The sequence below is a fragment of the Trachurus trachurus genome, assembly GCF_905171665.1.
Source record: "Trachurus trachurus genome assembly, chromosome: 22".
Taxonomy (NCBI): Eukaryota; Metazoa; Chordata; class Actinopteri; order Carangiformes; family Carangidae; genus Trachurus; species Trachurus trachurus.
This window is the reverse complement of record NC_139907.1, coordinates 11,851,078-11,861,811: the sequence shown is the minus strand read 5'-3', so window position 1 is coordinate 11,861,811 and position 10,734 is coordinate 11,851,078. Positions and strand designations below refer to the sequence as shown.

At 40.1% G+C, this 10,734-nt stretch overlaps 1 protein-coding gene across 1 annotated transcript; it reads right to left on the bottom strand.

The window, feature by feature from the left end:
- Window positions 1-1,159: 1,159 nt before the first annotated feature.
- On the bottom strand, window positions 1,160-9,515 carry LOC311005303 (TLE family member 5-like). The gene is made up of 7 exons (XM_083997672.1): window positions 9,051-9,515; window positions 6,323-6,420; window positions 5,832-5,895; window positions 5,668-5,712; window positions 5,503-5,565; window positions 5,294-5,368; window positions 1,160-4,526 (listed from the first exon to the last, which is right to left on the bottom strand). Exons 1-7 carry the CDS (start codon window positions 9,075-9,077, stop codon window positions 4,287-4,289), a joined length of 612 nt encoding a protein of 203 aa, XP_083853798.1. The 5' UTR covers window positions 9,078-9,515; the 3' UTR covers window positions 1,160-4,286.
- Between the last annotated feature and the right edge of the window lie 1,219 nt (window positions 9,516-10,734).

Genomic DNA, 10,734 nt, shown 5'->3' with positions numbered 1-10,734 from the left:
TGACATGCAAATACTTATGCAATAATATCCACTTCTGAGGTTTCAGCCTCAGGTGAAATGATCTGATCTTTTTTCCAGAGAAAGTCATCCCACTGTCAAAGTCTGTTGTGAAATTATTACAATGATATAGAAGTGTAAAAAGTAGAAATGTGATCATGACACTGTTTCTGATGAATAATTTGCCCACCAGAGACATAGAAGATAGAGGTAGCAGTGGTGGTTTTTCCTGCTTGGTCACAGTTTGAAATTTCTTATCAAAAATCAAACGTTATCAGACTTTCGTAACTATTGTTTAAAAGAAAGAAAGGTCTTAAATAGAGCATCTAGTTTTCATCAGAAATACTTTTCTTCCAAAGAAACACTCCCTATGAAAACTGTAAACATGTTCAACTCACAGGGACACAGACAAGTAAATTAATAAGTTAGGCATTTTTTGAGTGTTAAAATACTGTAATTTTAGACAAGGTATTTAAACCTGTTAATTTTTTTTTATTCTCTTGAAGTTTTTGCAACAAACTGTAAACACAACATTTACACATTTGCCTCTTTAAGTGGATATCATGAACCTGTAAGCAGCTGCTTATTCCTACATCCAGCAGGCATGAAGCAACATGTCCACTAATGAATTTAAGTCCAATATTCAATTTCATCATAACTGTTTTTCTCAACTCCAAAAGGGGAATAAATAGCTCTTCCGCTACTAAAAGCCCTACTGTGTCTGCCTGCAGCTTGTTGCCTGGCAAGTAACGAACAGTTGATTTTTATAACCTTGTTCAAAGTGTTACGTGAATCAAAACAAAGGGCTGAAAGACACTTTCTAAAACACATCACAAGATCATGGTTATGTGGTGACTCATACTGTGATCTACGACTCATCTCAAGGGAATTTCTAATTACATTGTGACTCCTGTAATCTAATTCACTCCTGAAAATGTCAACTTGTTTCTGAGTCAGTGAAGAGTACCAAACCTCATGACGCAGAAGGTGCAGGGGAGTCGACTACTGGACTGAACATTTTGATCGGGCTCTACAATGATACATTTCATGACTTCATGACGAGCTCCAATAATCCAGTGCTGAAGTGATTCTGATGTCCTTTAATGTTGCCTTTTTGTCCTTCAGATTGTTTTTCTCCCCCCTCTCATGCACAGACAAATAGCCACTCTCAATCACGTCTTTTATTTGTAAGGCACCAGAGAAGCTTCCTTACTGCTAAAAGGTTGATTCATTCTCATTAGGAGTACACAGTTGCTTGTTTACATTTTTTTTTTTTTTGCCCCAGGTATTTTTAAAATGAGACTGTGTTCATCAACACATTAAACTGTTTTTTTGTTTGCACAAAAAAAAGGATAAAACATTTACAAACCTAGAAAACAATGTTAAGTGTTACTGCCTACTGAGAGAATGGGAGAGAGAAAAAAAACAGGAAAAACAACATGGTATACAACATTGTGCCTCTCTTACTGTAGGCTTATAATGCACACATACAACACTTAAGTCTTCCATGATACACACACATTAAAAAGCAGCTTTGAAACATACAAAAATGCTTTAAAAAATATGTATATTGATATATTCATATGTATACAAATTGGCCCTTCACAGCAAAAACAAACACACATACCATTCATATGTCTGAGTTTTGCCAAAGGAGGTTTTCTACAGAGACCGACGTCAGCATACAGAGTGCAAATGACTAAACTGATCTGTTCTCACACTCGATGTATTGAAGTCAAATCTCCAGGGAAGGAAACCATACAGCTTCCCAACACTAGCACAGACAGGAAGAAGAAGAAGAAGGAGGAGGAGGAGGAGAAGAAAAAAACCCAAAACAAAACAAAAACCAGAAAGAGCACTGAGCCACAACTTAAGTGCTTTTCAAAATAAAATACAGAGAGAAAAGGTTTATGCTCCAATCTCGGACGTGCTCAGACATTTGACGGTGGGTTGTCAAAGCTCTGGGAAGCGCTCACATTACAGGGGAGTAACAGCTAACACCTGCAGTGCACCAGTGCTTGGTCCACACACTCAGCAACCGAAGACGAGAGGAGAGGAGGAGGAACAGCGGTGAAACGGTGGTGACGATGTGAACACAACATACTGACCTGGACCTCTCTGGATGCAGCGAGAGAGCACTGCCGCCCTCTGCTGCCTGAAACATGCACATTCCTGTTTCACAACCGTCCCAGTTCCACACTACACAGTGTATTAACCTTTAGAGTATAATGTTTTTTACAGCCAGGACACTCTGGCAGTTTTGTACTAACAAGAAGGGATGCAACACCCGCTTCACCAGATGCCATTTAAACTGGAACTTTAGAAATCCACTACTATATGTGTAACTTTGAGACGGCAAAATGTTTCTCCCAGGTTCCTTCAGCTGCTTCGTCATCGTCAACAAGTTTATTTATTCACTTACTCTACAGGTTTGACCAGCTGTTGTTTACTTTGTGCACTGAGATATAGGACCATCAGCAGTACACTCACAGCTCAAGTGTTTTCAGTTTCATTTATTTTGTCTATGTATTATAATGTTGTTAGTTTGTTGCAGTATAATTGTCAGTGGCTGTCCAGAGTCCACATTTGTTGGCACACACTAATATCACTCCCTGCTAAAGCAAAACTGTATTTCTTGTCTTGTACCTGAACTACAATATAAGGAAATTGTCCAAATAGGTAGCTAGTATATACGCTCTATGGAATCTGTAGTGTGGAAGTGGGACAAAGCCTTTGTTTGAAAATATTCAGTTTTTTTTTTATTGTGCCAATGGGCTCAAGAATTTGGCCACCAGCATAAAATCTGGTGATGAAATCTGTTTTCTGAGGCAAGGAACGCATGTTTGCTGTTGCTAAGAGAGCTTTAACAACTCACCATGGACACATTCTTCATCAAAACAATGGGAAACAAACAAACAAACCCCAAAAAAAAGGGAGGATCTCCTCCCCTCATAGTCACACGCAAGATAGGAAAAGACAGGTGCTTGATACAGTCTCAGTATAAACTGAAGTGCTCTGCTAACTTACAGAAATACAGTACTCGTCTGTTGGTTACGATCATCTGGTTCTGAAGCGTAGATCCTGTTCAAGTTTGTTAGAGAGCGGACCAACGAGGGGGAAGGACTGAGGCAGGAGGGTGAGGAAAATACAAAAGGTGCTTTAAAAAAAATTAAATTAAGCAAGTGTTTTCTTCTTTCCAATCACATTCACTCGAGCACACACAGACAATTATAGACTAATTATAGCCTGTCTTTTACTTCACGAAAACAACATGTCAAAATAAAGTCAATTTTTTTCAGAGCGTATATTATTGTCATTTAAAGACGAGTCATGGTCCATGCCATGTAGCGCATGTAGCAGCAGCAGTAGCTAGGCCTATGAAACACAAATTAACCCCAAAGCTGGGTATACTATCATTTGTACAAACTATAGGGTTTTTCATGGAATAAAATCCCATTTATTTGGGATTGAGGTACACCGCTAAGGTAATGCATCCAGTGGTTGGTCATATGAAAATGGGTGGTTTAGGTTTTGAAAGGGTTCGAACGCACCTGACAAGTGAAATGTCCCTTTAAAACATCCCATTTAACATGTGGCTAAGATTTAATTTGGCTCCAAGTACATAAATGCACAATATCACGGTACCAAACAGCTCCAGTCGACATTTTTTGGAAAAATGTGATTCGAGCTACAGGGAACTGAGATGTTGTTAAAACTACTTACTTTAAACTGTGACTGGCAGACAGGGACCAGTAAGAGACAATCAGAGGGACTACAAAAAAATAAACCAAAAAAAAACAAAACATAGAATACAGATCTGATAACAACAAGAAGTAGGAAAGATAAACCTGTGAGAGGCAGATCCATGTAAGGGAGACTGCTGTTAGCTTTCATCCTCAGCTCTCTCTCCAAATGGGAAAACATTTATCTTGGTTAAGCCTAACAACAGTGGCTTATACTAAAAAAAAAAAAAAAAAAAAAGCATATATTTAAAGTCTAGAAGCCTGAACTGAGTCTATTACCACTAAATAATAAGAACGTTCACTCTCAACCACTCAGCAGTTTCATTCTCTAAACATCCAAAAGTTTCATCTCTGTTCTCTCTTCTCGTCATCATCCCTGCAGTTACTCCTCTACATCGACACTCAGCAGACAGGCAGCCAGACTTACATCAATCTCCATTTACATTTTCATCTTCCTTTCTTTTTTTTTTTTTCTTTTTTCTTTTTTTTCCTCGACACTTCATCCCCTAACCATTCCCCCTTTCAAACCTCCTCGCTGTGTCGGCACTAGTCTGACTTGTCCCCGTCGTCTCCTCTGGGTGCCCTCTCTGCAGCGTCCCGGGCTTTGTCCTCCTTGACCACCGGGGCCTGGCCGTGGGAGTAGTTGGCCAGGATGGAGGAGAGGGAGAGCAGGCCGGAGCTGGAAGAAACGGCGGGCAGAGATGGAGGGGTGAGGCCCAGGGGGAGCGGGGTCACGGGCAAGGCCAGGCCTTGGAGCTGGGACAGATGTTGCACCTGGAGCTGTTGCTGAAAACACACAGATGGTCGAAACACAATCAGTTCAGAAGCTATAAGACCCATAAGAGATGATAGGAGTTTAATGTATGTGTATACAGACATGTGCATGAATGAATTTCACATGATTTAGAGGTAGAATCACAGACGAATCAACTAAATAATAAAGATGGACGTAGCCTCTGTGACGCCACCCACAGGTTTTGGAGCTCCGAGTGAGCTGTTCTGCTGTCGCCATCCTGCCTGTACCCGACTCTGCTAAACTGCCAGCTAATCCATAAATGTGGAAGGGCGTGTGTGTGTGTGTGTGAGAAACTGAAACTTCAGCACTTTCCAGCTTGTGGCAAGAATACGCTCACTCAACTGTCACTCAAAGCTGCAATTATGCAAAACTTTAAGCCTTAATGAGACTTTAACAAGTTATGTAAAAACTGAGTTGTCACAGTTTAGTCTTTATTGGCCATAAAGACAAAAACTGTCTGTAAACCAGGTTGTACACATGTCAAATTCTGCTCTGAAGTTGCACGTTTTAACACGGGAGGATTTGGGGATCGACATGTATTCGGACACAGCCTCGGGCTGACATTAGTAATTTTTGGTATGTCTGTGTTTGCTTCATTTTCCAGCCTCTGAGTTTCCTGCTCGAGGTAAAATGGACTATGAGAGTAGTGATGTGAGATTTGGTAACATAATGGCTGTCAGTCTGTTGCTAAATATCTTCAGCCTCACATACATGAAGACAATATCAGTGGTAGTATAGACAGTGAAATCAAGCTCACTCGTATGATGGAGTTCATCTCAGGCGGTGTGACCTGCTTGGCTCTCTCGATGGCGCCCATGACTTGCTGCTGATGCTGGAACCAAAAGGCACAACACGGTCATACTACATAGCTGTTTAGATCATTGGAAGAAGAATTAGCTGGAAATTATGTTTGGGCATAGACCCCTCAATTGGGCAATCAATGTATTGTTTTGTAAATGTCATTACCTCCTGTGACAGGTAAGGCAGCACCTGAGCACAGATTCCATTCAGTCTCTTGACTATTTCAGCCTGCAAAGAAAACAATTAACAGGGGAAAAAATATATTAGAGCAGATCTCCACACACAAGTGGCTCATGAAAGAAAAATGTTTTCTGGGAGGATGGTGATTACCTGTTTGTGCATTTCAATGTTCAGCCCATAGGACATCTCATAGTACTACAGTAAACAGAGAGTGAAGGGGACAAAAGTTAGAATACACTAAATCATACCAGAGATTGTATTCAACTGATTAAAAAAGCACCATGACACTGAAAAAAGGGACAGCAGCAACTTACCATGATATAGTGACGCTGCATCTCTGACTTTTCAGAGGCCAGTTTATCACACTCCAACTTCAAACTGTTCAGAGAAAAAATATATAAAACGGAGCATGAGAGGACAGCGTGGGAACAAACACCTGACTGACAACACTTAGTTTCATGAGCTGGTTTCTAAAACGTTATGGGTGCACACAAGTTAATCTGCAAAAGTGTTATCTTCAATGCACTTTTGCAAAAACAACAGACACACAAGGGACTCACTCAGTGCATTTTCAGCTGTAAAACACATCAATGAAAACATTTCTCATAGCAACGCTGAGCTAATTAAGACCACAGTACTTATTTTATTGCTAATATGTTCATTGTATCGTCACAGTCTCTAATAGAAAACAAACATCACAGTGAATATGAAGCTCAGAGACACAGCACTACTTCTTTGTGACTTCTTCTTATAGTGATAGTGTGAAACATGTGTGGGTGTGTGGGTTTAGTGTGAACCAACCAACCTGTGGTACTGTGCTTGGAGGAACTGGAACTCGTCCTTGATGCGGTCACAGGAGTCAGAAGTGGTGAACTTGAGAGGTTGACTGGACTGAGAGGACGCCTGGGAAAACAACAGAAACAACAACATGAACACTTCCAGAAACTTTGCATTAAATGAGAACGTTGCATTAAATGCTCCATGTTCATTTATCACCACAAACTCTGAACCACGGCCGTACCACTGATACATCAGTGTTTCGTTTGCTGAACTATAAACTGTCCAACAAACAGGCAACTGTCTTTTGTCAAGCTGCTGAGAAACCAGATGATGAGTGCGTGTTTTAATTTAAGTGTGTTTGGGTTTGTTTCGAAACAGCAGCGTGACCTCTGAGATTAACCCTGTGAGAGGATAGTTAAAATGAAGGTTGGCCTAACCGAGCCTCGAGTCTGTGTTAGAGTGTGAAATGAGATCAAGAAGGCGAGAGTGAGTTTATCTCGTCCCCTACAACCAGGAAAGGGAGATCAACTCGCACTCAATTACATATTTAACAGCTGTCTGTGACAAAATGTTACACAACACAACACACTCCTCTTTAAAAAAAAAAACAGAAAAAAACACTGGTCTGGCTCCTGCAGAGAGCACAGACTGTGTTGATTGAGGAAATGTGTTTACAGAAGGCGAGATTAAAGCGTGCCTGTGCCCGTGCTGCACATATGTGAGAGGTATTTAGAGGCTGTATTAGAAGTCTGGTTATGTATAGACGGCGCTTAGACCATCAGTCCAAAGCCGTAATCCAGGGTTTATCCTGTGCCCTAAACCTCATTACTCTCTAAATAAGTGGCACAAGGGCAAGAGGTTTCCAGCGGGATTATGGGACTGAATGGAGAGGATGGAGTCGCTTGGTTACACAGAGGTTGAAACTCTGCATCCAAAATGCAAAGTTCATGCACTTGACATGATTTAACAACAGTACAAGTGAAGTTTTCAGACTTTGTTGATTCCCTGATTGTTGAATAAACTTTGGGAAGCAATGATGAGTGGTTGAATTTTTAAGAAAATTGCTGGATTTTGGACTATGCAAAAGAGTGATGGCCTGTTTCACTGTTTTTGTAACATTTTAGATAATATAAAATTAACTGAGTCAGCCTTCCGGGGGAAATTATTTTTTGAAACCGAGCAATAAACTGCAAAAAATATTGCAGCAACAAGTTTAAATGGCAACTAAAGTTTCCATAGGTGTGAATGTGAGTCATGCTCAAGCGGTGATAAAGGCTTATAATTATCACCAGCGGTTTGACACTAAACTTGTCTTCCTTGTCACTGGATCTTTAGAAAGATCTTTGGTCCCGCTTGGTTTTAGAAAGAGGAACAACAGTCATATGTCGAAACAACCACCAAGAAAATACAAGTACATTCAACCAGCCTTGTGTGACCAAGAGACAACACTGTCTTCGCTTTGGTCAATTGTCTGTGCTTAGTTATTTCGCTTCCCTAATTTGTGGTTTTCTTCTCTGGGTGGTGCACAATAAAGTCTGAAGTGGCATTGGCTTCTTATAAAATCATTACAGTGTAGCTGCAACAACTGTTTTCTATATTAATCTAATACTGTGACTTATTCACTTGATCGTCTGATCGATAATATGTAAGAAAATATTGAGAAACGCCCACCGCAATGTCCAAGCAAACAAGCTGACATACAAAAGTACTGTCCTGTGCCAAGAACAATTCAAATCTACAGATATTCAATGAACTTTTTTGTTTGTTTGTTTTTCTTTCAAGAGCACCAAACTTTAGTTGATTATATTGATTGGAATAAAAGGCCCTTTTAGGGTCCAATATTTGGGTTTTGGTCTGCTGGTCAAACCAAACTGGACATCTCAAGACAACTCTTTGGACATCAGAAAGCAATGATTTATTGTCATTATGCACAACTGGTCGATAATTCTTTGAAAATAATGACCAGATCAACTGAATTTGAAAATAATTGTTAGGTGCAGGCAGCCCTGATCATTTCAACTTTATTCTACCCTGCATTAATACTGATTGGTATTCAAATTAATCCAGTATTTAGAGAGTGTTAACACTGATGCTTCAATTAAAGCCTTTAACTAAAATGTTTATACCTCTTCCTGGTTTTGGTACTGTGTACAAATACTTGTTTTTATTCACCTTTCACTGTTTACAGTGGTTAGATACAGTTAATTTGACATTAGTTGTTCGTCTGTCAAAAATAAATATGGAATAATGTAATTTGTCCATCAACCCATCGCGTTTCTCATTAAAAATACCAAGTATTGATTGGAATTATAACCAATATCTGCATGAAGATTTGCAGTTTTGATCAAATAATTAAAAACATAAAGTGTATTTCCTCCTGCCAATGTCACATTTAGTTTGTTCACAAACAAACGAGATAATCAATGCAGACGAACACACCAACTTGCTCCCCCACATTGAACCATCAACTTCAGTTAGCTGTTTTGAGTGCGCTAGCTAACGACAGACAGCATTTTAAAGGCACATACAGGCAAGTTAGCGACAAACAAAACAACTTTTTTTATTTGAATGTTTTAAGAGGACGCTTCTCTTGTATTATAAAAGGTATAAACGTCGTGAGGAGATGCTCAGTGGTCCTGTATTGTGAGGCGAGCTGACAGCTACCTGCTAAAGTCTCAGCTGTCTGTCGGTTGCTAACTAGCGTTAGCTTAGCTTAGCTTCGTTGCTTAATAAGTTCAACTAGTCAAACTTACCGAGTGTCTTGATTGAGGAAACATCATGTCAGCAGTGTGTTTCAGTCCGTTTCTTTTTGCTCTAACCAAACCACCACCAGGCTAGCCGGCTAAGCTAACAGGTCCCCCCCTTAGATATTATTAAATGATTGGAGACGCTATTCGCACTTTGTACTCATCGTTGTCATCGTTTACAATAACGTCAGCTAACGTCAAAGCGGCACAAGCCGAAGATCGTCTTGTGGTGTTTAATGTCAGAAACACCGCGGCGGCCTCCAAAGGATGAACAGGCTTATAACAGGATAATAATAATAAAAGGGTCTTCACAGGAGCGGCGTCAGTCAGGGTTTTTTTTTTTTTTTTTTTTTGGAATAACGTTAACGCTATACGCCTCCCCGGGGGAAACCCTGGATGTTGACACATGAGCCCCCGACTTTCCTCTGCTTTGAAGAGAAGAGCAGCATCACCCGGAACACAAACCGAGCAGCGCAGGAGCGGGCGCCCCGTGTGACACACAGATGAACTGACCCGCTTATCAGCCGCAGCCAGGGCCGCGCACAGAGAGACCGAGAGGGGGGGCCGGCGCCCGCAGCCTGGGGTGGTGGGCCAGGGCAGGCAACCCAAGCAGGTGACTAGGGCCCTGAGCTGGACATACATAAAATTATCAATGTTAATTTTTCCCATTAGCAATAGAATAATGGGTAACCCTTTAATTTACAGGCCGTTAATTAGGCTATGTGATAATGTCAAGAAAAAGCCAATAAATACCAATATAGGCTTTATGCAGAGCTCCACTACTTCCTGAACTTAAACAAGCTCCTTTATTTCCTGATTAATCCAGGTGTGTCTGACTCTGACCTCAGTAGTCACAACAATGGTCAGACACACCTGGATTAATCAGTTTGTCCAATAATGTAAGACAGGAAATAAAGGAGCTTGTTTAGTTTCAGGAAGTAGTGGAGCTCTGCATAAAGCCTAATTGTGTCATAATGTCTGGAAGTATCCTAGAAATAACGGTCAATTTCATAGTAATGTTGAGAAATATAGCCAAAAAACAACGACTGATTGCGTAGAAATAGCCCAGAAATAGGCTACAGCTATTTGCAAGGACTTGGCGGAGAAAAATTCTGGCCTTTCCCAAAAAATTCAAAGCATGAAAAGCATGTGTAATCTTTATCACATAATTAACAGCCTGTAGGCTAAATTAAAGGGTTACCGAATAATGCATTTGTTGTCCAATGGTAACATTTATACCAACATCAATTCTGGCGTCAGTAGATCAGCTTGTTCTGTCCACACTATTACTAATTGTATTTGGAAGATATCATAGCAATGTCATTGCTATTGTCATTTTCTGTTTCCTTGAGTCTCTTTCCAGTTGCCGTTGTCTTTTTGGTCATTTTTCACATCTACATAACTATTCCGCATCATTATTTGCCTCTTCGTAGTTAATTATGTCATGTATTCGTACAAAGTGAACATTATTTTTATTTATTTTTTAAATTTGTCTGGACATCAGTTTAATTTTGTGTCACAGATGGATTGAGGATATTTTGGCGTATTAAAACTGAATCAGTAATTCAAAGCCTTTACTGTTCAAATTAATCTGAACCCACATTGGCTGCTTGATTTATTTATAAAACTGTAATCAGCTCTACTGCAGCCATGATATGTAATAGAACGAGATAATAGGGGGCCATCACAG

Excerpts from the sequence above, each read along its gene's own strand:
- LOC311005303 (XM_083997672.1), bottom strand. The coding sequence starts at position 9,077 with ATGATGTTTCCTCAATCAAGACACTCG. Across the intron at positions 6,421-9,050 it reads TTCCTCAATCAAGACACTCG|GCGTCCTCTCAGTCCAGTCA; the intron begins GTAAGTTTGACT and ends TTGTTTTCCCAG. Across the intron at positions 5,369-5,502 it reads TGCCTTACCTGTCACAGGAG|CATCAGCAGCAAGTCATGGG; the intron begins GTAATGACATTT and ends TTTTGGTTCCAG.